The 27926-nt window shown below is 38.6% G+C and overlaps 1 protein-coding gene across 10 annotated transcripts in view; it reads left to right on the plus strand.

Moving 5' to 3' along the window:
* The window catches only part of NRG1 (neuregulin 1), a 242658-nt gene that overhangs the window by 32006 nt on the left and 182726 nt on the right, over positions 1-27926 (plus strand). For all 10 annotated transcript variants that reach the window (XM_027962709.3, XM_027962708.3, XM_027962710.3 and 7 more), the window contains exon 2: positions 22090-22267. In XM_027962709.3, coding sequence (XP_027818510.1) covers positions 22090-22267 — 178 coding nt within the window. The remainder of the gene's footprint in view (positions 1-22089; positions 22268-27926) is intronic.

The following is a 27926-nucleotide window of genomic DNA, read 5'->3' on the forward strand; positions in this document are numbered from 1 at the left end:
TTTTCCTAGATCTAGCCAGTCCAGTCTAGGATGGGTATGTATACTCATCTTTGTATGGCAGAAACCAACCCAATATTGTGAAGCAGTTATCCTCCAATTAAAAATAAATTTAAAAAATTAGACATTAAAGAGATTTGCGAAAAGAAAAAGAAAGCACAAGTTGGAAGTTGTTTCTTTCTCTTACACAGCTTTAAAGACCAGGGAAAAAATATTTTTAAGCAACCTTGATATGAGCTCTCCAAAATAAATGCAAGCCTGATTGATTCAATACATTTTAAGTCAGTTGTTTAAATATGATGAAATGACTCTGCCTTTACATAGAGAATAGTCTACCTTTCCCAACATATAAAAAAGCACTCAGATGTCTAGTTCAGAAGAAATTTTTAGGAATATATGATTCGCCCTTTCTCATTTTCTCATCTTTATCAAGTTTTTGAAAAGCAAATTAAATCAAGTACCTATTAACAGTTAACTATTACTTTGTTTATCAAGGGTTAGAATTTGAGCCTTGTTGGTAACTGAGTAGATGCCACCCATAAGCACTGCCCATAAGCGTGTACTTAGAATACTTCCCATAAGAATGTAAAATTTCTCATAATTTACTTTTGTCTCATTTTATAAGATTCTGAATTTCTCCAGAAGGGAAATGAAGTCTTATTTCTTTGTAATTTCCCTAGGAAAATAAATGTTAAACCTTCCCCAAAAAGATGTTCGTACTGGAAAGACTTAGTGGAGACTGGATTAACTCTGAAAATGCTGAGCAACTTTGTAGAGAACTGTCCTATTTCTGAAAATACTGTGCCCAGATAACCCGTGTCCAAATCATCTGAGATGCTTTTTCAAAAAGCACATTCTTGGCCTTTTCTCTGACTCTACTGCATCAGAGTCTTCTGATGGGTCTATGAATATTTCATATTTGTTTTGGTAAACTTGCCCAGGTGACTTGTATGGGCACAAGGTTTGAGAACCTCTGATTGGGGAGAGGGCAGTCTGCCAGACCACTGACAGATCCCTGTCCTATTTACAGATATTTTTGCCGAAAATCCATGTTTATATTCCTTAAAAAAAAAAAAAAAAAAAACTTATTGTTCAAAATCACTGGTGCATGGGGATGACCCAGAAAGATGTTATGGGGAGGGAGGTGGGAGGGGGGTTCATGTTTGGGAATGCATGTAAGAATTAAAGATTTTAAAATTTAAAAAATAAAAAACTAAAAAATAAAAAAAAATAAAAATAACAGGTCTTCTGGGATAGGAAGGGATGAGTGAAGAGAAGTGAAAACGTATGAAACTGTAACTGGATCACTAACAAGAATAATAAGAAACTCTAGCCCAGTTATGAGCTTTTCAGGTGGTGCTAGTGGTAAAGGACCTGCCTACCAATGTAGGAGATGTTAGAGAGAGACTCAGGTTCGATTCCTGGGTCGGGAAGATCCCCTGGAGTAGGAAATGTCAACCCACTCCAGTATTCTTGCCTGGAGACTCCCATGGACAGAGGAGCCTGGCGGGTTACAGTTCATGGGGTCGCAAAGGGTCAGAGGTGACTGAACACAGCGCAGCCCAGTTACAGCTCCAGAAACATTTGTTCTTAACAACACAGTCAATTCTTTATACCCTTAAACCTAGAGACCGGTACTTCTTTTTCAGGCATTGGTCCTTGAGGGCATTTTCTTCTAGCAGAGATCAGTATTAACTTCTTAATCAACATTTTCTTTTTTAATGACCAGTACTTGTCATTAGCTGTTAAAGTGCTGCACTCAATATGCCAGCAAATTTGGAAAATTCAGCAGTGTCCACAGAACTGGAAAAGGTCAATTTTCATTCCAATTCCAAAGAAGGGCAATGCCAAAGAATGTCCAAACTACTGCACAATTGCACTCATCTCACACACTAGCAAAATAATGCTCAAAATTCTCCAAGCCAGGCTTCAACAGTACATGAACCGTGAGCTTCCAGATGTTCAAGATGAATTTAGGAAAGGCAGAGAAACCAGACATCAAATTGCCAATATCCACTGGATCATTGAAAAAGCAAGAGAGTTCCAGAAACATCTGCTTTATTGATTATGCCAAAGCTTTTGATTGTATAGATCACAGCAAACTGTGGAAAATTCTTCAAGAGATGGGATACCAGACCACCTCACCTGCCTCTTGAGAAATCTGTATGCGGGCCAAGAAGCAACAGTTAGAACCAGACATGGAACAACAGACTCGTTCCAAATTGGGAAAGGAGTATGTCAAGGTTGTATATTGTCACCCTGCTTATTTAACTTAGATGCAGAGTACATGATGTGAAATTCCAGGCTGGATGAAGCACAAGCTGAAATCAAGATTGCCAGGAGAAATGTCAATAAACTCACATTCGCAGATGACACCACCCTTATGGCCGAAAGCGAAGAAGAACTAGAGAGCCTCTTGATGAAAATGAAAGAGGAGAGTGAAAAAGCTGGCTTAAAACTCACCATTCAAAAAAGTAAGATCATGGCATCTGGTCCCATCACTTCATGACAAATATATGGGGAAACAATGGAAACACTGAGAGACTTTATTTTCTTGGGCTCCAAAATCACTGCAGATGGTGACTGCAGCCATGAAATTAAAAGACACTTGCTGCTTGGAAGAAAAGCTATGACCAAACTGCTGCTGCCGCCGCCAAGTCGCTTCAGTCGTGTCCAACTCTGTGCAACCCCAGAGACGGCAGCCCACCAGGCTCCCCCATCCCTGGGATTCTCCAGGCAAGAACACTGGAGTGGGTTGCCATTTCCTTCTCCAATGCATGAAAGTGAAAAGTGAAAGTGAAGTCGCTCAGTCATGTCCAACTTTTAGCGACCCCATGGACTGCAGCCTACCAGGCTCCTCCATCCATGGGATTTTCCAGGCAAGAGTACTGGAGTGGGGTGCCATTGCCTTCTTCGATGACCAAACTAGACAGCATATTAAAAAATCAGAGACATTACTTTGCCAACAAAGGTCCATATAGTCAAAGCTATGGTTTTTCCATAGTCACGTATGGATGTGAGAGTTGGACTATAAATAAGGTGAGCACCAAAGAATTGATGCTTTTGAACTGTGATGTTGGAGAAGACTCTTAAGAGTCCCTTGGACTGCAAGATCCAACCAGTCCATCCTAAAGGGAATCAGGAAGGACTGATGCTGAAGCTGAAACTGCAATACTTTGGCAACCTGAGGGGAAGAACTGACTCCTTGGAAAAGGTCCTGATGTTGGGAAAGATTGAAGGCAGGAGAAGGGGACAACAGAGGATGAGATGGTTGGATGGCATCACTGACTCGATGGACATGAGTTTGAGCAAGTTCAGGGAGTTGATGATTGACAAGGAAGCCTGGTGAGCTGCAGTCCACGGGGTCACAAAGAGTCAGACACGACTGAGCAACTGAACTGACTGATTGACATGCCATCATTATAGCGCTTCTTACAAAAATAGGGAAATGTCTTTCCAGCTTTTCATCTGTGCCAACAGCTCCTCCAGTCATAGTGGAAAATGTAGCAGTTCTTGAAGCCACTAAACCAGCTGCAACTCACAATGCACATCTATATGATATCAGCTTTTTTTCATAGGATCTTCATGTATTACTGAAGCCATCTTTTTAATCAGAAGAAAGCTTGTCTGGTAGTTCTTCTTTAAATTATTGTCCAGACCATGCCCTTTTTTTTTTCTTTTTTAGCCCCAAGTGAGCTGGGGATAAGGTAAAGTTTCTGTTTTGAAATATATTGTGCTTAAAAATGGGAAGTTTTACAGATTTGAATACAGAAGTATTTAAAATATCTTTATGTGCTCAAAGAACATAGTACAATTTAAACATAAATAAAAATAGCAGGAGATTTATGTCATATGATAAAGTAGTATTATGCTTAATATATACAGAGTACATAGAAATTGATGGTAAAAGTCTTAAGATCTCAATAGTGGATAGTTAAAAGGAAAAAGTCCTTAAAAGAAGAAACATGAGTGACCAATAAACATGTGAAATAATCTTTGGTACAGCTAGTAGCCAAATTAAAAAAAAAAAAAGAACGAGGCTTCATTTTCACCTATTAAATTCACGTATATTAAAAAGTGATAATATTCTAATATTTATGGGAGAATGGATGAACTAATTGCCTATATTTTTGAAAGACAACTTGGTAATGTACATCGTGTTTTGACCCATCCTTTTTTTTAAATTGATGTATAATGGCTTTACAGTTGTGCTATTTTCTGCCATATAACAAAGTGAATCAAAAGTGAGTATAATATTAATCTGTAAAGTTTTTGTTTGAAGATTTGTTTTAACTTTTTATTAAAATCCCTACATGACTTTTTCCAAAATTCAAGAAAAAATTACTGCTACTTAAGTAGTAAAGTTACTTGAAAAATAATTTTGTTAGCTTCACTGTCAAATTTAAGCCGATTTCTGCCGATATGTAGGTTTGGGTTCTTAAGGAAACTTTTTAAAAAGTCCTTTCATCTCTTTTTTAGTGGTATGACAATACTATTGTCATTGGATGCTAGAGTTCATAAATCATGTTTAAATATAAAAATTAGGTCGATGACTTTCTGCTCATAAATTCCTGAAACGCTATGTACATGAAGAAGAAAAGGTCTCCTTGACTCACTTTGGAGCTTAACAGCACTGAAAGATGACCCGACCTCTTCATTTTATTAACAGGAAGCTGAGTCCAGAAAGAGAGAGAATGGTGAACTGGGCCATGATTGGTTGGGGTCAGTCTCTGGGACTGAACTTGGTTCCTAAGCTCCGAATGGTTTCCAACCTCTGTTCCTTGAGGTCTGTGATTCTTTTGGTGTGGATCCTCTCTCTGGCCCCAAGTAGGAGGCTCTGAAGGGTGACATGATGCACAGCTAGTGGTTCTACTCACCCCGATTTATTGAGTTTTATACACAAAGGTCCTATCTATCATTTCTTGAGATAGAGTTACACAGCTCTTCATACTGGAAGATCAATAGGCTCAGTTTCTCTTTGGAAATTGTATTAGGTGTCTATGGCTGCTGTAGCTAATTACTGCAAACTTAGAGGCTTAAAACAACACGTTTATTATCTTGAAGTTCTGAAGGTTAGAATTCGAAGACAGGTCTCGCTGGGCGAAAAATCAGTGTTGGCCAGGCTGCATTCCCTTCTAGAAGCTCTGGGAAGCAGTCTGTTTTCTTGGCATTTCCAGCTTCCAGAGGCTGCCTGCATTCCCTGGCTTAGGTCCCCATCCCCCTGACTACAAAGCCAGCAACATTACACCTCCGCCCATTCCTTTACCAATGACACCTAGGGGATAGTATTTGCTCTTAAGGATTCACGTGAGTAGATTGGGTGAACTGGCTGATACAGCATCATTTCCACACTTCAAGATCCTCACCTTGATCCCACCTGCAGAGTCCCTCTTGCCTTTTGAGGCAACCCATTCACAGGCTCTAGGAATTAAGGTTGAGACTTCTTTAGGAGTTAATATTCTACCTACCAAAGGAAGAAATGTGCTTTCATTGGTCTCAGCTCTAAGTGGGCAATCACAGTAAAAACTTAATTTAGAACACTTTATAAACTGCTGAAACTTACTGAAGACTTAACGATATAATAAGAATATCTACCAGCATTTATTGAGGGCTTGCACTGCAATAGACACTGACTGCTCAGTGCTTAAATGCATCATCTTATTTAATCCTTTTAACAGACCTATGAGGTAGTTTCTGTTATAATCTCATTTTGAATGTTTAGAAACTGAGGTCTAAAGGATTCTTTAACAATTTGCTCATGGTTGCATAAGTAGTATATGGTGGCATAATGGGATTTGAATTTAGGTCTGTCTGACTCAACCTTTTATCCAGTAAACTTCTCTACTTACATTGAGTCATCTAGTGGTAAAAATGTAACAGAGTATAATGAAATATTGAGAGTATAATTTATGTAGAGAAAGTCTCCATGATAGTTCTTTTTAATATGAAAAATAATTTTTTACCATGAATAAAAGCTTTCAATATGCCATTTTACCAATGAGCTGTTTAACTGGTTAGTATTAGTTGGTTGTAACTAAGATTTAATGATCAATTCTCAGAGTTTCCATTTAAATGGAAAAGAGAGCTATTTTGCATGACTAAGCTGAAAGTAAATAGATCCTTCAACATTTTTTAGTGCTCTTAGATTCTATAGGTAAAGAATTTATCTTAGAAGTTTTATCATAGCTTAATTGATTAATAGGCTCTCCCTCCACACCTGTTGCTGTTGTTTAGTTGCTCAGTTGTGCCTGACTCTTTGCAACCCCATGGACTGCAGCACACCAGGCTTCCCTGTCCTTCACCATCTCTGGATCTTGCTCAATCTCATGTCCATTGAGTCAGTGATGCCATCCAGTCATCTCGTCCTCTGTCGTCCCCTTCTCCTCCTGCCTTCAGTCTTTCCCAGCACCAGGGTCTTATCCTCTGACCCCACCCCAGATGTAAGCACCGTGGAGAGCAGGGTTCTTGTTCTTCTTATTCGTTTGTTTCTTGAGTACTTAAAACAGTAACATCCATTCAAATCGGCTTCTCTGGTGGCTCAGTGGTAAAAAGTCAATCTGCCAACGTAGGTTCAATCCCTGGGTTGAAAAGACGCCTTGGAGGAGAAAAATGGGAACTCACTCCAATATTCTTGCCTGGGAAATCCCACAGACAGAGGAGCCTGGCAAGCTACAGTCCATGGGGTTGCAAGAGAATCAGATGTGACTCAGCGCCTCAACAACACAAACCATTCAATACATACTCAATAATATTGTTTGAAAGAATGGAAATTGAGAACTATCTAAGAGAATAAAGCTTGCCATTTCTATGAATGAGCCAGTATCTGGCTACTAGTTGAATTTCAGAAGGTCTTTGCAGGAATATTCTAATGTGTTTGGCTAAAAGATGATGTAATAGGTTCATATTGTATGAGTAGGAAAGGTACATGATCTAGTAAGGTGTTTTTACATAAACAAGTGTTTTGCAAACACTAAGGTGTTTTTGAATAAATCTGTGCATCAGAGAGAAACAAGTAGCTCATTTGATATGAAGTATTTGACTCCTGTACTGACTTTATTACTTTATTCATTTTCCTGTTCAGCAAATATTATTGGGCACTGTGCTAGTTACTAGGATAAAAAATGAATTAAAAGAAAAAGTTCATGATGTAAAGGAGTCTTCTCTCTCCTGGTTAAAACAAATACTTATTAAGATAAAATGCATTGTATTAAATGGAATAATAATGGATTTATGGGAACACAGAAGAGGGACCTTTAACTTACTATCCAAAAAATACTTCACTTGGGCTGGTCATCTTGAATATATTTTGGGAAAGGTGTAATTTAGATTTATTGGAGAGTTGCGAAGATAGGACACAGTTCTTACGTACTCTTCATCCAGCTCCTTATTCCCTTGGTGTATTGATCAACACTGAAAATTAACATTGGTACAATGCCATTAGCTAAACTTTAGGCCTTATTCAGATTTTGCCATCTTGACTATAACCTTTCTTGCTAAAATGAAATCACACATCTAAGTGCTTCATTTCCTTTTTTATTCTAAATCTTCTTGCTTTATGCTTGGAGGGTTTTCCACTCATTGTAGTATTCTATGAATCTAAAATTTTTATGACTTAAATAAAGACCCATTGTTTTCCTTTCCTGGCCTTCCTTGTATCAATCTTTAGGTTCCTAGAATGTTTAGTCTATTTCTTTACATTGGCAGCCCTTCCCTTTGAACATTTTAGTGACCCTTCTTGATAGTTTCCAGGTGCTTTTTTTTTGTCTTGAGGAATGACCATAGCTACATGCAGTTTTTCAGCTGTTAATTATATGATTAGGTGCCATTTGGATTCATATGAGCTAGTATTTTTTTACTTTTCAGATGATTTATGGATGCTGGCAGTCAAATCAGCACTAAGAATGAAAAGTAATTATTTTAAAGATGCAAAATGTTTTCACCACCATCTTTCATTAGATTTTTACAGCTGTATGAAATAGATACGGCAGATCTAGTGCCCAGAGCCTCCTTCTTCTTATTAATTTTTTATTGGACTATAATTGCCCCCCCTTTTTTTGACCACACCGCACAGCATGTGGGATCTTATTCCCAGACCAGGGATTGAACCCTTGAGCTCTGCATTGGAAGCAGAGTCTTAACCACTGGACCACCAGGGAAGTCCCCTCTTACTTCTTTTAAGGATAAGATGATTGAGTTTCAGAGTACCTCTCTGGTCCCACAGACCAAACAAGCCTTAGACTCTGAATTTGCAACTCCTGATTCTTGCTATTCAAGGAGACTATAAAAATCCATGAGCAGTAGCACAGGATGTTATATGTGGAGTTTAGTTATTTAAATTCATGAGCTAGAAACTATTAGCCAAGAAGCCAATTAAACTGCTTCCTAAATAAAAACAACCAAAACAAGAGCCTTTCTAGTGGCGTGCTTGTTCCTATGGAGGAAGTGAAAGTCACATGTTGTCATGCTCTGTAAGCTTCATTATATGCAATGTGTGTGAATCTTTGTGCTGAGAAGATTCAATTGCAATTTAGAAACCAGTGGATTCTCTCAGAAGGTATAGAAAGCAGCTCATTTGTACTTTCAAGAGATGCTTTAGTGAGCTAATTTTTTATGCCCAATAAGGGAAACTATGAATTCTAACCTCCCTTATTTTGATTGTGTGTGTTGTCTATAACCGGCCTCCTTTCACTCTGATCTGATCCTTTGACTTCCAAGGACAGTGCAGGAGGGTATCACAGCCTTGTAGCTCTGTTAGGTGGGTCACAGCATTAGGCTGCTTTTGATGATCAATGATGTGGCATTTTCTTACTGTAAACGATCTGTTTCTTTGACTCTGGTCATTTTCTGTCTCCTCAACAAATTCATGACACTGGGAACCCTAAGATAAGAAACTCGCCTTTCTTAACCTTTCCTGTGGGAGAGCAGTAACATGATAAGGATTCAGCTGTTAGATTGTCTGTGGACCAGCTTAAAACTACGAAGAAAAGTCTTTAAAGCTACACAAGCTTTGAAGATACTCCAAAGTCAGACTTGGGTCCTACTTAAGGAAGGATGCAAAGCTGGTTATTTAACTGTAGTGAGCAGAGCATAGAGAAATTTAACTTTGATCTGGTTGGCTTCAGTGCGTCAAGAAGCTTCCCTTCGATCCTGGCATTCACTTTTTAGTGTCATTCACTTTAATAAGTTATCCGTGAATTTGAAAAAAAAAAAAAAAAGAAATCAGAAACATGGTTACCAGAAAAGCTGACCTGCCTAAATTACAAAGGAAGACACTTTCAAGGTCCTGAAAGGACACACTGATTTTGTGATTAGCTCTGCTAAAGTGTTTAAGGGGCTATGTGAAAAGTAGACGATGGGGTGCTATTATTGGTATAAATTAGGGCTTTGTTCCAAAGCATTGTTTTATGTTTGATGCAGTGCTTCAAAGTTTTCCCACAGCTGTTATTCTTTAAAACTACTTCTAATCATGTGTGCACCTACTCATCTTACCTGGGAATTTTATCCAGTTTAGAACATCTGAATGAGGTTCTCTCAAAAGATAAAAAGAATTTTAGTGACATCTGTTAATTAAATGATTGTTATTCTGAATATTAATTAATATTAATATGGACACTTCAAGGTCATGTTCCTGTCTAAAATTTACTTAAGCACATCAGAAAGCACATTTTCCATTACCATAAGAAAATAAATAAATATAATATCAAATTCTCAGTAACCGGATATTTCTCGAAGTCTCTGTTTAAGTGGCATGTTGGAGATAAATATGGCAGGTATGGATAGCAAATGAAAAAGAAAAAAAATAGTTTTTGACAACAGAAAAGATCAAATTTATAAACATATGTCAAATGAAATTTGCTGTATGTCAGTTAGGTCAGATTATAATGGATCCGTTTAACCCTGTGTGTTGATGGCCATAAATGAGGCTTGCAGCATAGCTTCTCCATGTTCCTGGGTGAGATGCTCTTGTAATTGGGGCAGCTGTGGTGACAGCGTTAATCGGGCAGGCCTGTTGAACACTTACCTTAAAGCTGCCGACAACGGTGCCACTGCTGTGATTGGCTCCAGATTCCATGGCCAAGGCCACTTGCCTTTACACCTTGATGGAGCATCAGTAATCTCTTCAGACCCTCGGTGCTGGGTTCCCACGTGGGAGCTGTCTCGTTCCAGTGAGTGAGACAGCACTGGAGTGAGACGCAGCGTGCTCCACCCTTATGGCATTTGGGGGATGATAGGCAATTGCATAGTTTAAAAATATATATATATTTGTATCATACCATTTTTAAGTATTCTGTCTTGTTTTATTTCCCCATAAATCATCAAGGTAGCTTAGAAGAGATAGCCATTTTCATATCCGCTTATCTCCACTTTCTCCCCCAGACTATATGTTTTATACTTGGAATATGCAGAAATGATCTATCATGGGGTGTATGCCAGGATTTAATCAGGGCACTCTTAATACATCAATAAGATAAATCTTACCTTTGACTTATAAACCTGTTGGACAGAGCAAATTGTTCAGTTGGTTGCCTAGGAGTTAAGAGCAGGAGCTGGGACTTCCTTGGCAATGCAGTGGTTAAGATTTCACCTTCCAGTACAGGGGATGTGGGTTCCATCCTTGGTCTGGGAGCGAAGGTCTCTTGGCAAAAAAAAAAAAAAAAAAGAATATTGTAACAAATTAATAAAAACTGTAAAAATGATCCACATCGATAAAAAGAGCATGAGCTCTGGATCAGACTTCTGGGGTCCAGGTACTGGCGCCCCAGTATGCCAGCTCCATGACTGTGGGAGGTTGCTTTACTTCTCTGTTTCTGTTTGGTTGTCTGTAAATTGGAATAATGCACATAGCTCCTGGAATTGTAACAAAACTTAAAAGACTTAATAAACATGATGTTCTTAGGACAGACAGTGCTTGATATTTAATACATACTAGGTTACTCAGCCAGTGTTAGCTATTATTAGTCTAAAGGAATTTATTGTTGAAAGTACTATATGAGGACCTTACTGTAACTTCACCTTGTAAGTCTTGAAACCACTATTATAGTAGTTTTATAGTTTTGTCTTTGACCTTCACTATGAAATACTGGGCACAGCCCTATAGAGCTGTATAGAAGATGAAGACTGCTAATTTCAGCAAACATAATATTAATTTTTCAGGTTGAAAAATTATCTTACCTAGTAAATCTGTGCTTATTGCCCTTGTAGAATTGTACAGTGTTGTAAATCTCTCACAGACATTTATGGAGAGGTGATCTGATTGTAAGAAACATAAAATTACTGTGGAGGCTATGAAATGAAATAATAGTTCCTAGATTTTTGTCAGCTGTCCTGGCTTTAAATCCTTGTCTGCTTCTTGACAGCCTTGTGACCTTATACAAATGTTGGCATAACCCCCCTATCCTCACCTGTAAAATGGAAAGAATGGTTATCCACTTTATATGAAATATGTACAAGGAATAAGGAAGAGGGAAATGGCAAATTTAGACCTTGTAGACTGGGGTCAATTGATGAAGACAGTTGATCAACTTTGATTTGAAAGCAGAGGAGATCATATTAAAATGTTTGTTCTTCTTAAAGTGGAATAACAGCCTTGCCTCTGCGGGAGCCTCTGACATAAGGTGCATTAAAGGAGATGGGAAGGAAAGTGGTTGCGATGACTGGGGTCTTAGCTGAGGCAGGAATCAAGTAGAAAATATTTTTTTTAATTTATTTTTAATTGGAGGATAATTGCTTTACAGTATTGGCTTCTGCCATACCTCAACGTAAATTAGCCATAGGTATACATATGTCCCCTCCCTCTAGAACCTCCCGTCCTACCCCTCTAGGCTGTCACAGAGTCCTGGCTTGAGTCCCTTGAGTCATACAGCAAATCCCCACTGATATCTGCTTTCCATGTGGTAATGTGTATGTTTCCAGCCGCCTCTCCATTTGTCCCACCCTCTCCTTCCCCCTCACCCCCCGTGGCCCTAAGTCTGTTTTCTATGTCTGCGCCTCTGTTGCTGCCTCCAGTGGAGGACATTTTAACGACGATGACCAGATGAGAGAAATTCAGGAGGATGTAAAAATGGCAAAGTCAAGGCAGGAATGCCTTTTTGACCGTTTCCCAGTTAGATTTACATTTCCTTTTTATTAGCGTCATATGGCAGAGAGTATAAGAGTCCTGATCCAGTGGAATGCATAAAAATGAAAATAATGTCAGTGGGACCCTTTGATCTCAAATTTTAAAAAAGCCTTTCTGAGAAACTGGGTGTGGGTTCTGAAGTAATATTTGGTCCTGGATCTCTTCTTGATCAGTATCTTCTAGATCCTTGCTTCTACTTAGTGTTTTCAGCAAGGACATTTTGAGCTAAGTCCTTGAGATCCTGTGTGTCCAATACACTTGGACATCTGGATGTTTACTGGCCTCTCCAGTGGCTCAGCGGGTAAAGAATCTGCCTGCAGTTCAGAAGGCACGAGACTTGTGGGGTCGATCCCTGAGTCAGGAAAATCCCCTGGAGAAGGACATAGTAACCCACTCCAGTATTCTTGCCTGGGAAATGGAGCCTGGCAGGCTATACAGTCCCTGGGGTCACAAAGAATTGGACACAACTGAGACTAACACTACGCTGGACATTTGGATGTCTGGATTATAGTGCCAGCCAAAATGGACTCATCACCACCACCACCACCACCACCACCACCACCACCATAAGCCTGAGCCTCCACACAGGGACTGTGACCACCTACTCAAGACTGTTCCTGCCCCTCCTTTGATTGGGTAGCAACAGATTCCTTAAATGGCCCTCTGTTTGTATATGTGCTCTTTAGTGCAGCCTGCGGGTGTGATGTTTAGCTGTAGAATGTGATCAGTCCTTTTCTGTGGCCTTAGAGTAAGCATGGGCTTCCCCAGTGGCTCAGTAGATGAAGAATCTGCCTGCAATTCAGGAGACGCAGGAGATGCAGGTTCAATCCCTGGGTCAGGAAGATCCCCCAGAGAAGGAAATGGCAACCCACCCCAGTATTCTTGACTGGAAAATCCCATGGATGGAGGAGCCTGGTGGGCTACAATCCAATGGGTCACAAAGAGTCGAACATGACTGAGCAACCGAAAAAAAAAAAAGAAGAGTGAACATAGTTTTTGACTGGGCTGGTTGTGGCTCATATCTTCAAAAGGAACATTTAAAAGAATCCTACTGTTACAGTCAGTTTGCAGCAGTGAACTGGAGGATGTGGAACTTTGTGCAAGTCTCTATGTGAAAAGCCCCACTGAAGACTACAATGCTTGAGAGATGAAGGTTAACACTAGTAAGAAGCCAGCTCTGCCTTAGTGGTCCTACCATTGTGAATAAGAGAAGGAAAATGCTGAGATTTTGCTCCCGAATTTATTGTATTATAATATGTTGTATAATGGCATGTTCCATGCATATGTTATGAGGATTATTCCAAACGCTTGTAAAGATATTATTTGGTGATACACATTCATCCTAGTATAAGGAGTTGGGCATAGAACTGCTAAAATGGTATTTCTGGGTCCAACTATCTTAACTATATTTTGAAGCCTAGTCTTAGTATGTTGACTGGTTTAGTTTATTGCCAGTGGTATGGCGTAAGCTCGAGAATATCTTGTAATAAACCCCTGAACTTTATATAGTGACTTTCTCACAAGTGGAGGTACCCGTATGCTTTATCTCCTTCTCCAAATATCCTTGCTGAATACACAGGGACACATAACAGGTTTCCATTTAGGCTCACAGGGACCTCTAGTTAACTGCAGTTATGGACAGACTATCTGGAGGATGATTCGGCTGGACTTGAGGCAGCGTGAGCCTTAAGTCACCACATGTGGCAGCAAATGGTGACCTGTGAGATGGTCCCTAACATAACTTAAGACTACACACTGCCTCAGTAGGTGTACTGTGAAATACCATTGCTGCTAGACCTTGCAGCCTTATACACAGTTATATTTACAAAATATAAACTTGATAAGTTTTCCCTTTTTTAGTCAAATTTGTGAGTACAATTCAGAAGAGAAGACCAGATGACTAAGTATAATAAACTTTATCCATTCTGTACATTGTGACCATAATTTTCTCGATAAAGGACTTGTAGAGACTTTCCTTAGTCACTTATTTACCTTTAACATGACTATAAAAAACAGGGCATCCTTCTGTGTAGAAGACTCATTCATGATATTCGTGTGGCTTTCCTTAACTAACATCATTGCCAGTCACCAGTTTTCACTGTGAGATCTGCACCTGTGTGGTATCAGGCTTTTAAATTGTTTTATGTGCGGAAGACTTCACTGGGGGTCGTAGCTGAAAGCTCACAGTGACTTGATACTATTTTGCAGGTTTCCTGTTTAATTTGATCGGTGTCAAGGCTCTTCAGTTTAACTGTACAGTCAAATGTGGAGAGTTATGAGCTAGTTTTGCACCGTCAGGACATCCAAAGAAAAGAAACAATTCGTCTAGTGTCCCATGTTATCTGCATACCTCATCAGCACACACATGCTAAAATGCATTCTTTGTTCTTAACAATACAGTACAACATTTGATAATAGCAGTATTGAACATATTAAAAAAAAATAAGTACCCAGTAGACAAGAAAAATGAGAGGATTGCTTAGATGGATAGTTCTTCTTCACCTTTATCACAAATACTCATTCACACATTAAAGAATTGGAATAAACAAGCTTCGTGCCTTCAATTTTTGTGTGGTCAGCATGTAAAATAATTGCTTTGGGGTTACTGCCACAGTTTTTCTTTTTCTCCATTGTACGACGTATCAAATAAAAAATGTAGACATGCAAAAATAGACTTTTAAAGTATACAGTCATACCTGCTTGCATTGACTTAGAGTCGGAAGAGTATGTTTGTGATCTTTTAAAGCCCCGTAAAACACTTAAAGCCTGTAAAAACAAGTGCCTGTAAAATGTGTGGCATCGCTCTGAGTGTTTGGGGGTTTCTATTTTTATAGGCTGCTCCTTTTTGCACTTTAATGTCTGTCTATGTTGATACATTTCTAAGGGTGTGGCTAGGATCATATTAATGTCAAGCAAGTTTGAAGTAGATTTAGGCAATGACTGTTTAAAACTTGCTCTGTCATTAAATTGTTTCAGGGTGTGGAAATGCTGCCTCCCAGAATCACAGTGAAAGCAGAATTATGAACTGTGGTAGACCAAATACAATTGAATCATCCCAAAGATGTTCAGATCATTTACTACATTGGAAGCAGTAACTTAGTGTTGTGTTTACCTTCAATCAATTTTTGATTAGGGCTTCCCAGGTGGCGCTAGTGGTAAAGAACCTGGCTGCCAGTGCAGGTGGACATAAGAGACACAAGTTCGATCCCTGGGTTGGGAAGATCCCCTGGTGGGGGAAATGGCAGCCCACTCCAGTGTTCTTGCCTGGAGAATCCCGTGGATGGAAGAGCCTGGCGGGCTGCCGTCCACAGAGTCGCACAGAGTTGGACGCAGCTGAAGCGATTTAGCACACACAGCAGTGGTTAATTAACAGGCTGTTTAGTCTTAAACAAGAATCGAAGGCCATGTACATTTTTTTTTTACAGGTTTAAAATCCAAGTACTCGCTTTAAAATATTGCCCATGGTTTAGAAGCTACCCTTGGTCTTATAAAGTTATATCTGAATTTTATTTATTTATTTTATTTTTATTTTTTTTAATTTTTAGTTTTTTATTTTTTAAATTTTAAAATCTTTAATTCTTACATGCATTCCCAAACATGAACCCCCTCCCACCTCCCTCCCCATAACATCTTTCTGGGTCATCCCCATGCACCAGCCCCAAGCATGCTGCATCCTGCGTCAGACATAGACTGGCGATTCAATTCACATGATAGTATACATGTTAGAATGTCATTCTCCCAAATCATCCCACCCTCTCCCTCTCCCTCTGAGTCCAAAAGTCCGTTATACACATCTGTGTCTCTTTCCCTGTCTTGCATACAGGGTCGTCATTGCCATCTTCCTAAATTCCATATATATGTGTTAGTATACTGTATTGGTGTTTTTCTTTCTGGCTTACTTCACTCTGTATAATCGGCTCCAGTTTCATCCATCTCATCAGAACTGATTCAAATGAATTCTTTTTAACGGCTGAGTAATACTCCATTGTGTATATGTACCACAGCTTTCTTATCCATTCATCTGCTGATGGACATCTAGGTTGTTTCCATGTCCTGGCTATTATAAACAGTGCTGCGATGAACATTGGGGTACATGTGTCTCTTTCAATTCTGGTTTCCTCGGTGTGTATGCCCAGAAGTGGGATTGCTGGGTCATAAGGTAGTTCTATTTGCAATTTTTTAAGGAATCTCCACACTGTTCTCCATAGTGGCTGTACTAGTTTGCATTCCCACCAACAGTGTAGGAGGGTTCCCTTTCTCCACACCCTCTCCAGCATTTATTGCTTGCAGATTTTTGGATCGCAGCCATTCTGACTGGTGTGAAGTGGTACCTCATTGTGGTTTTGATTTGCATTTCTCTAATAATGAGTGATGTTGAGCATCTTTTCATGTGTTTGTTAGCCATCTGTATGTCTTCTTTGGAGAAATGTCTATTTAGTTCTTTGGCCCATTTTTTTGATAGGGTCGTTTATTTTTCTGGAGTTGAGCTGCATAAGTTGCTTGTATATTTTTGAGATTAGTTGTTTGTCAGTTGCTTCATTTGCTATTATTTTCTCCCATTCAGAAGGCTGTCTTTTCACCTTGCTTATATTTTCCTTTGTTGTGCAGAAGCTTTTAATTTTAATTAGATCCCATTTGTTTATTTTTGCTTTTATTTCCAGCATTCTGGGAGGTGGATCATAGAGGATCCTGCTGTGATTTATGTCTGAGAGTGTTTTGCCTATGTTCTCCTCTAGGAGTTTTATAGTTTCTGATCTTACATTTAGATCTTTAATCCATTTTGAGTTTATTTTTGTGTGCGGTGTTAGAAAGTGATCTAGTTTCATTCTTTTACAAGTGGTTGACCAGTTTTCCCAGCACCACTTGTTAAAGAGATTGTCTTTACTCCATTGTATATTCTTGCCTCCTTTGTCAAAGATAAGGTGTCCATATGTGTGTGGATTTATCTCTGGGCTTTCTATTTTGTTCCATTGATCTATATGTCTGTTATATCTGAATTTTAGAAAGTGCTTGGTGGAGTGCTTTCTCAGTGAAATAAATGAGATTATTTTATGCGAATAAAATGTGTGAGAAACATACATAGTTTTAAAATGTATTCTAGTAATATATACGTATTATTTTATAATCTAATGGAAATTGATTCTATTGAAAGTTGCCTAATTATGAATAGAGGAGAGAAAGCACACAGACCATATGTTGTCAACGTTAGTTTGCACACTTATCAAGAGTCTGTGAAATATCCAGGGGTATTCCATTAGGGTGGTTATGTGAGAAGAAATAAAGAAAAATGTATGTTGTTGCCCAGTACTGTAGGATGTCTCCACGTGGGCTCCACCTGGAGTGAGTGAGGACCTTTACGTGGTACTTTTCTAGAAGGTATCACTGACCGCAGAATACCCAAGGGCCAACAGTGCAGTCGTGTGGCTGGGTTAGTGGGCCACAAAATTGTTTCTCCATTTACGGAGAATTTTAACACCTCAGAACAGCTGTTCTCTGAAAAGCTGTGTATCCTCATGTCATAGCTGGTTTCTCCTGAAGACACAGCAGACACATTATAAGTGGACTTCTAGGGATGCTGGAAGCGTCTGTGCTTGTGACAGTCTTGAAGCTACATGCAAGAGAGAGAAGTTTCGGCTAATCAATAGAGGTATTTCCAAATCCCAAACATGAAGAAATGTTTCTATGTTGGGGTCAGCTTAAGGAGTGGATATTCTAGTTACGAAAGGCCTTACCTCTCAAGATCTGTGCCTCATTATGTCATAGATCATCTCTTAAGGACAAAGAGGTACCGGTCTTGCATGTGAACCCCCAAAGGAGAGGGCAGATATGTTGGCCTGCCAAATACGAGATTGTTTTCCTTCCACCAAAGGACCTAGTGGGATTGAAGCCCCAAAGTCGTGGTTATCAGGTCGAATGCAGGAGGACTTCAGTGCCATACCACTCGCAGAATTTTAATGGAAAATATAATCTTAAGAGCTACATTTGTAAGTTACAGCACAGATATTCCCAAGAATCTCAATGACTACAAATTTAGCCAAGACTTCAAAAGTAGTTACTGAAAGCTTGAGACTTTTTTAATGGCAGAAAGATCAGATTAAAAAGGCAAGAAAGCTAAGAGAAACCAATATTCCTTTTCCTCCCTTTCTGTGTGTGTGAGTGTGTGGGCACACCTGTGTGTGTGTATGTATATCCTTATTTGCAGAATCATGTGACATTTAGTTGTAGACATCACGACATTTCAGCAAATACTGCCTAAGAACAAGGCATTCTTCTGCATGACCACAATGCAGTCATCACACTTGAGAAACTTACTTTTGATATAGGACCTTTATTCAGATTTCCCTAGTAGTCCTGATAAGGTTCCTTATAACTGTTTTTTCCCCGAAGCAAGATCCAATCACTAGTCAAAGCCTATCGCATTTGTCAGTCTCGTTTATTCTACATCAATTTCACAGTCTTTTATCTTTCATGACACTGATATTCCTGAAGCCTAGGCCAGCTGTTTTGTCAAATATCCCGCAGTTTGAATTTGTCTAATTGTTTCCTCACATTTGAAATCAAGACTCTTACTAAAGTCATAATAAAGAAAGAAATGAAGATAGGAGGGTAATGGGGAAGGAGAGGTGACGGAAGGAGACAGTGGAATAGAATAAGAGACAAGAAAGTAAAAAGAGATGCAAATGGACTTCATGAAGATTTCAAACAAAATGACAGAATCTGGTAGATTTGTATTCAGGCTGTATTGGTAAGCAAATGAATGGAGAGGTAGGTGAGGGAACATGGTACTTATTGAGAGTTAAGGACATCTCAAATATTGTGTTTAGAACATTTTGGATAGACACAAGGGACTGAACCTTGAAAATCTGGGCTGTATGCCAAGCTAAACACAAAATTAAGTGAAAACAACATCAAAAATTCAAACTAGTTCTTTTAATCTGTACATAAAAGAATGAGGTGGTTTATTTTTCTTAATAGATATAAACCAGTTTTTTGGTATCATTTAAAACCCTTTGCTAGGTTTACAAAATTGAAAATGATCTTAAGGAATTAATAGGAATATACAAATACTATACCAGATAGATGAGAATTTAGTCTGTTTTTTAAAACCTCCAGAACAGAAATTTGTGGACCACATCTTAAAGGGAAGGCTCCTAGGAAAGCTCTTCAGGAAGTAAATCTTATTTTCAAGCTGTCCAAAAAAAAACAAAACCAGAGAAAATCATCAGGTGTCAGAGGCTAAGAACAGCTGAAATATTGATTCCATTTTCTAACTTGCTGCTGTGTCTTCACATTCAGTGTCTGCTTCTCCACCTTATCTCCCAGCCTCTAAATAAGAAAAGGGGGGATGTGTAATTGTAGGAACACTGTTAAGAAGTCGCAGTGTTCAAATAGTTTTTGCTGTAATTTAATGGAAAATGTATATACTCATTCCTGACATTTTTGGAGGGATTTTCTTGGTAAGGGCAGAGTTGTAGAAAAATAAATATATGCAGAGTGGGAAAGGTACACCATTCCCTGTGCGTGCCTAACATGGTTCTGATTGCCATCTTTGGAGTCTTGATGCTGTACACAGTGAATAATTGCTCACTGGATCTGAGAGGTGCAGTCTCCTTTGGTGGATTTGAAGAATTAACTTCTCGTGAAGTCCTGAACTGGGGCAGAAATAGACTTTGTACTTGGCTTTTCTAAGACTCTATTGAAACAGAGATGTTGAGGCATCACTTTCTGCGGTGTTGCTTAAGTGAAATTATGTGTGCAGAGGAAAATCCATTCAATATGCTTTTATTTTTAAACTGTTTATTATGGGGAAAAAAAACCCCAGACATTCTATATAGTAGTGTAGGAATTTCCCTGGCAGTCCAGTGGCTAAGACTTTGCCTTTCAATGCTGGGGTGAAGGTTCGATCCCTGGTTGGGCAGCTAAGATCCCATATTCCTTTTGGTCAAAAAGACAAAACATAAAACAAAAGCAATATTGTTACAAATTCAGTAAAGACTTTAAAAATGGCCTGCGTTTAAAAAAAAAAATCTTAAAAAAGAATCGTATACTAAATCCCTGCTTCTATATATTGACTGGCTTACCACAGTCAACTTCTTGGGGAATTTATTTCATTTTTATGCCTAACCATTCCCCACTGGTTTCCCAGAGGGCACTGGTGGTAAAGGACCGGCCTGCCAGTGATACAGAGATTAAGGTTCCATCCCTGGGTTGGGAAGACTCCCTAGAGGAGGGCACGGCAACACACTCCAGTATTTTTACCTGGAGAATTCCATGGACAGAGGAGCCTGGTGGGCTACAGTCCATAGGGTCGCAAAGAGTCGAACATGACTAAAGCAACTGAGCACATTCCCCACTACCATTTCATACTGAAGTAAATCTCAGATATTCTAACATTTTATCCATAAAGATATCAGTAGAGAATAGGTACTCTTTGATGCAGTCTTGCTTAAAATAGTAATGGTATGTAAGCATTTAATATAAGTGAATGAGTGACTGAAAGTCACTCAGTCATGTCCGACTCTTTGCGACCGCATGGACTATACAGTCCGTGATATTCTGTAGGCCAGAATACTGGAGTGGGTTACCTTTTCCTTCTCCAGGGTATCTTCCGAACCCAGGTCTCCCACACTGCAGGCAGATTCTTTACCAGCTGAGCCACATAAAGTGTCCTATAAATTAATGCACAATATAAGCGTTCTCCCATCTCTGTTGAGAAGGTTTATAAGGGTGAACTCCAATCAAACTGATAATCTGATGGGAGTGTGGTGGTCTTCTGGAAAGGCCATTTGTTGTTTGTGGGAGAGTATCTGTAGAGCCAATAAGTGTTGTCACCAAAGAAGAATGATGTCACCAAAGAATCCCTGTCTTGAAGAAATGAGTGTTAAGATTGATGAGTACTCTTTGTTCTCTGGATTACTACTGTTGATAGCATAGTCTAACTCTGACTCTCCAGAGTGTTGTAACCGTGGACAAGAGACACTTACCTGTCTCTGAAAATAAGCTTCCTATTTGAAAAAATGTGTGTGATACCTGTTGGACCTATTCACAGGCCTGTCATGCAGATTAATTGTGATCTGGGATGTGACTGTGCTGTAGAAATAATGGCCCAGTTACCTGTTCTTTAGCATAAGATTTTGATTCTTTGAAATGACCAGTCTTCAGGATTTTTAATAGTACCAGAGGATGTAAAGATGGAAGAAATTGCTATCTTGAATATATATATGTATATATATATATATATATATATGTATTTAAGAATAGATTTTTATTGAAGTAGACTTGATGTACAATATAGTGATTCACAGTTTTTAAATGGTGTACTATATTTTATGCTTTATGCTTCCTTGGTGGCTCGGACAGTAAAAATCTGTTTGCAATGCAGTAGAGTGGGATTTGATCCCTGGGTGGGGAAGATCCCCTGGAGAAGAAAATAGCAACCCACTCCAGTATTCTTATTTGGAGAATCCCATGGGCAGGGGAGCTTGGTGGACTTTAGTCCATGGGGTCACAAAGCGTTGGACACGACTGAGCGGCCAACACTTTCACTACAGTTTATAATTATTATAAAATAATGGCTATGCCCCCTGTGTTGTACAATATGTCCTTGTAGCTTATTTTATGCCTAATAGTTTGTACCTCTTAATCATCTACAGATATATTGCTCCTCTCCGCTTCCCTTTCCCCACTGGTGACCGCTAGTTTCTTCTTTATATCTGTGTGTCTGTTTCAAAGAATAATTTTATAACCTAAGTTCTCTTTTTCCCCCGTATATGTTTTATCTGAGCATCATTATTATTCTCTAAGCTGAGATACATTTTGACTGACACCCTCCCCTTTTTCTTTTCTCTCTCAGTTAGCAAAACCTTTGTGAATGGTCTCTTGATCGATCAGGCTCACCAAAATGAACATGTTTCTCTTGGAAAGGTTACCATGTGATCAGAACTTTATTCCTTCTCTTTTTTTTTTTTTTTTAGCCTTGCCTCCCCGCTTGAAAGAGATGAAGAGTCAGGAGTCTGTGGCAGGTTCCAAACTAGTGCTTCGGTGTGAGACCAGTTCTGAATACTCCTCTCTCAAGTTCAAGTGGTTCAAAAATGGGAGTGAATTAAGCCGAAAGAACAAACCACAAAACATCAAGATACAGAAAAGGCCAGGGTAAGTATCCTGCATGTCACAGCAGAGGCCGTGCCTAGCAATACAATGGTATAAAATATAAAAATTACTAACAGCTTAGTGAATAAGTATACCATCAACAAACTGGATACATGATACGTGAAAACATTTTTCGTTATACGGGGGCTAGAAATTGGGTCATTGTATAGGAAAGAATTTCAAAGTATGGCATCTTACAACTTCTGGACAAAGAAAGGAAGGATGGATGTGGAAAGAACTGTAACATGTGGCTAGAAATAGAAGGGGTGAGAGAAGATAATAGCAAGCCGCTGTATAGCACAGGCAGCTCAGCTAAGTACTCTGTGATGACCTGAGGGGCGGGAGCAAGGGAGGGCCAAGCAGAAGGGGATATACATATATATATATATATATATATATATATATATATATATATATACACACACACACATTATATATCTATATATATCAGATTCACTTCATTGTGCAGCAGAAAAACTAACACAAACTGGTAAAGCAGTTACACTCCAATTAAAATATAAATTAAAAAAAGAAAATCAAAAATTTTTTAAAAAGTAAAAAATATTAATAGGAGCTATTGTAGTAGTAAGTAATAGATGAGATCCTAAAATCCTGTATAAAATACCTGTGCCTTATACAATCAAGCTCAGTTGGGAAAGAATCTGCCTGCAATGTAAGAGACCCAAGTTCGATTCCTGGGTAGGGAAGATGCCCTGGAGAAGGAAATGGCAACCCACTTCAGTATTTTTGCCTAGAGAATCTCATGGACAGAGGAGCCTGGTGGGCTACAGTCTGTGGGTTTGCAAGAGTTGGACACAACTTAGCAACTAAACGTATCATCATGTGAAGAGTTAGAATGTAATCAGTTGAATCTGAACTATTCTCAAGTAAATTTAATATGTAAAATTAATGTGTAACTGACAATTCTGTTAAGCTCCATCACCGTGAGAGCAGATTAAAATATCTAGTAATCCTAAGTAGCAAGAATCTTAAGTGTTCCTGCCCTCCTTGAGGAGATCCCTGTTTGGGAAGGCTTCATATGACCCCCTATAACATCTGTGTATTCTTTACCTACTCTAAAATGATGCTCTTTTATTTATTTTTTTCTTCATTTTTTCCCTCCTTATTTAAGAACATTTACTTCTAACCTCAAACTACATTTTGAAATTACAGAAGAGCTAAATGTCTTGGGTTTTTGCTTGTGAACAGTCCTTTCATCAGTGTGACACGTATCATAGGGGTTCACAGCTCAGGGTGACCTTTTTCTCTACTTACACTTCAGAGGATTCCAGTGAAATCCCAGAGATGATATATGAAGCAACAATGAGAATCACCTCCTAGACTTTGATTTTATAGGGCAAATACCAAAAACATCAACACACATGAGCCAGAAAATATAAAGTGATAGAAGGGAAGTGAATTTAATTTTACCAAAGTGTCTAATGACTGTGAGAGCCATAATTAGGGATGTTTTCCTGTTTCTATGGTTTTAGTAACTACTCTGCTTATCCTTGTTATTGATTGTGTCAGGACAGTGTCTTTATTTGGAAGAATAATACAGAAGGAAATATCACTGTAACAGGTACTTCAAATATACCAAAAAAAGTAATAATTCTGTGAAGTGACAGAGTGCTTTTGTATATAATCTTATTTGTTTGATTTTTTAACAATTTTCCCCTAGTAGTAAGGTCAATTTACTGCTCATGGTGACTGTAATTTTGCAGGTTAAGAAATCAAGGGTCAAAAAACTGTTGTCTTTCCTTGAGTCACCCAACTAGCTATGAATAAGCTGGAACACAAATCAGTGTCTCAGATTCCCTAATGTTTCATTCCTTCTTTAAAAATGGAAAGCAGACATATTTTATCGTATGTGTCCATGTGGGGAAGGGAGGAGAGAGAGCAACTTGAAAAAATAAGCATGATTCTTTTTGAGAAGTTTAACAACAAAGAAAAATTACTTTTAGCTAGGTTTTGGTGTCTGTTTTGTTTTTCATCAATTAGCCGGGTTAGTAAGAAACAGTTTTCTGCATAAGCGGAGTGATGTCTCATTTGTTTCTATGTGGCTATTATTTGAGAGCAAAAATATTTAAGAGCCCATGAAAAGCTTATATGCTAGAAATGATGAAAGAATACTAGGGCGTTTTATACTCAAGGCATCGGAAGATTGTAGAGAGATTATCTAGTATAGCCGTATATGAAGCAATCAGGTGCTGAAAACCTGTTAGGGCTGGGGGGCTTCAGGATTTTTAAGCAGCCCATCTATTTACAAATAGTGGTCTGAAAACTTGATTATTTATGCTGAGGTAAATTCTACCTTGTGGGAAGTTAAAATTTATTAATAATTAGGGAAACAAAATAGCTAACACTAATATCAAACAGTAAAACTAAGCACTGAATTGCAGGTTACTGATGCTAAGTGCCATGGGAGTTGGAAAGTGGGGAAGACCCCAGGAGCTTCAGGAGTCACTGTGAGGGGGTGGATTTGACTCTGCTAAAGAGAGTCCCCCTGGATAGGTGGGATGGGTTATAGAGTAGCAGTAGCAGGTTCTGTTTATAGGACAATAAAGAGGCCAATTGAGTTGGGCCAGTGAAAGAGTGAAATTTTGCCCTTCCTTGGATAAGATGCTGTGTGTTGGCCCTAGGCTAGAAGCTGGGTCCAGAGAGATGAACAAGAAGTACGTGCTGTCTCAGAGGCTTGGTCTCAAGTGGGGAAGGGAAATACAAGCAGTTCTAATTCTCAGTTTTAAATTTGATGATAGCAATGATCACAGGATGCTTTAGAAAGGTACTCACAAGGACGGTGGAGAGGACCCAGTCCTGGACTGTGGAGGCTTTCTAGAAAGAAGGGGAGGAGGGAGGGAAGGAGAGCCGGAGTATCCAGGCTGAAGGAACAGAACGAAGCAGCTGCGGACTGCAGGTATTTAAGGTGAGGAGACCTGAAGAGAAGAACCTGAGTTGGTCGGGTAAATAAGATGACAAAAAGGAACAACAAGAAAAAAGAGAGAGACTCCCCGGAATGAATACGGTTCTAAAGGAGCACATGTATAGGTGAAGAACTAATCTGTTACATGGCTTGGATGACATGTAAAAGTGTCATTAGTATTCAGAAAGGCTTTTTCATGTTGGCTTCATAGGCTCAGACAGCTAAGAGCACTGTCTACATATTAATAAAATCCCATTATCCCGGAAAGGCCAATGTTCAGAAATTACTTCTTTTAAACAATAGCCTTGCTGGAAAGAATTAAGTGGGAACAAAAAAAAGAGTTTTATTCAATTAATGTGACTGCAAATGACTCTTGGCAAAGCATTGAACATTTTTGAGCCTCCGAAAATAAGACACTTTGTGTAAAGTGGGCAGCCACTGATAAGTGATCAGCTAATTGTGTTTCAGAATTGGGTATTTGATCGTTTCTGAGGTTGTATCTTAAAAAAAAAAAAAATTAGTGCTGTCTTTTTTTAAGGGATCAAACTGAATCTAAATTTAATTAACATTTGTAAGATGTTCTATTATTTCAACTTTCAACTTACAAGAGAATGAATACTATTGTTATTATACCCATTAAAAAATTAATATCCTGAGAATGAAGGAAATTAGGTTTTTTCCTGTAGATCTAATGTTAATAAATGGTTACTCTTGGACTTGAAATTGATCTGTATCTATGCCTTTTGTCTTTTTCACTCCATGTTTCACGTCTTTTCACAACTACTTGTGATTTTTCCATTGTATCCAGTGAAGTCATAACATGTTTAAGGCAAGGGACCTGTTTAGGCTTAAACTGCTTAATAAAAAGCATTCTTATTTGTCAGCTTCCTCTACGTGCTCATAATTTTTCATTATGAAGACATTTCAAAATGTTAACAATTTGTAGTGGTTACTTGCTTACTTAACTTTATCTCATGACATTTGCTCTTAGCCCACAGGCCAAGAAGGGATAAACTGTCTCTTAGGCTATGATCACAAGCAGAGGTGAATTTCAGTGTAAGGTTTAGGATTTCCCTGGGACCCTCTTTATTTAAAGTAAAATGTTGACTCTCTTCCAATCCTTCGCCTAGATTTCTTTTTCACATTTTATAATCTAGATTGTTTGTAACAGTCAGAATTTCCTTTTAATCCCTTAGTGTTATGAAAAGATTTTACACCAACAGGGAATTGCTATTATTTTGTAAAGTCTTATCCCCTCTTCAGCCCCTGCTCCTACTAATAAATGACATTCCTACATGTTCTTCCTATAATTCTGCATTCATGCATGAGCCTTTTTGTTTGTTTTATTTGGCTGAGCAAGGTGTGGGACCAATTAAAAGAAATAGAAACTACCCTGGTCTTAAGTGTCTACTTATCCCTTTGTTATTGTTTCCTTTGCCTAGTGGACAATTTTGATCAAGAAAACTGGTTAAAGAGTTTGGTTGTGTGACAGGTTATATTTCAGGTCAGCCTGTTGGCCTCACTTGCTTGTCTTGTATCAGTCTTTTTAAAAATTAATTTATTTATTTTAATCAGAGGCTAATTACAATATTGTAGTGGTTTTTGCCATACATGGGCATGAATCAGCAGTCTTATTAAAGGCTAACTTCCTGTTGTTTGTGTATGGTACACATTTTTGGATGCTCTTAATTTTGTATCCGGGGCTTCCCTGGTGGCTCAGTGGTAAACAATCCGCCTGCCAATGTGGGTGCCATCCCTGAGTGAGAAAGATCCCCTGGAAAAGGAAATGGCAACTCACGCCCGTATTCTTGCCTGGAAAATCCCATGGATGGGGGAGCCTGGTGGACAACGGTCAGTGGAGTTGTAAAACAGTCAGACAAAACTTAGTGACTAAACAACAACAATTTTGTATCAGCTCTTCATCTCTGTTCTTGCTTTATTTTTGAACTCACCTTGTGGCTTGTGTGATCTTAGTTCCCTGCTGAACCCAGGCCCTCGGCAGTGAAAGCCCAAACCACTGGACTGCCAGGGAATACCCTGTTCTTACATATTATAATTTTGTTTAAAATTGATTCTAATTGGTTTTGTCAAGTTAAAAAAATTAAGGAATGATTTCTCTTGTTATCAATTGTTTCAGGATTTTTTGACTCTTAATAGAAGAGGTTTATATACATCTCTTTCTTTTATTAATTGAGCTTCTCCAACAGGTCATTTCAACTTTGTATGTAAGAAGATCTCAGATTCCTTAGGTATAAAATGGGAATAACCAGTGTCCATTTCATAGCATTTATGTGAAGCATTTTATGCAGTGTCTGATTCTGTAGTTTCATAGTTGCTGCAGTGACAAGTGACTTCATTCTGGTAGAACCAGATGACGACGGACATTCTGTAGTTTGCCCCATGAAATCCCTCTCTCTTTTCTTTACCCTTCTCATTATCAGCAGTTCAACAGTATCTGAGCTGTGTTAACATACACACGAGAATTCATATATGATTCCTTAGGTATCAGAAGAAGGGGATGATATAAACTGAGTTGATCCTTTCTATATGCGTTTAAGTTGCCTTTGCCTATAAAATATGGTGGAAGAATTAAGTATGAAAAATGAGATAAGCAGCTATGGAAACCTTGAATCTATCTTGTGAGTGAGCACTAATTAAAAGAACACGGCTTGCATTTTAATAGAAAAAATGAAGTTAATCCTTATAACTTCCATTTATAAATGTTTTATGGCTTTATTG

Source organism: Ovis aries, chromosome 26 (assembly GCF_016772045.2).
Source record: "Ovis aries strain OAR_USU_Benz2616 breed Rambouillet chromosome 26, ARS-UI_Ramb_v3.0, whole genome shotgun sequence".
Lineage (NCBI taxonomy): Eukaryota > Metazoa > Chordata > Mammalia > Artiodactyla > Bovidae > Ovis > Ovis aries.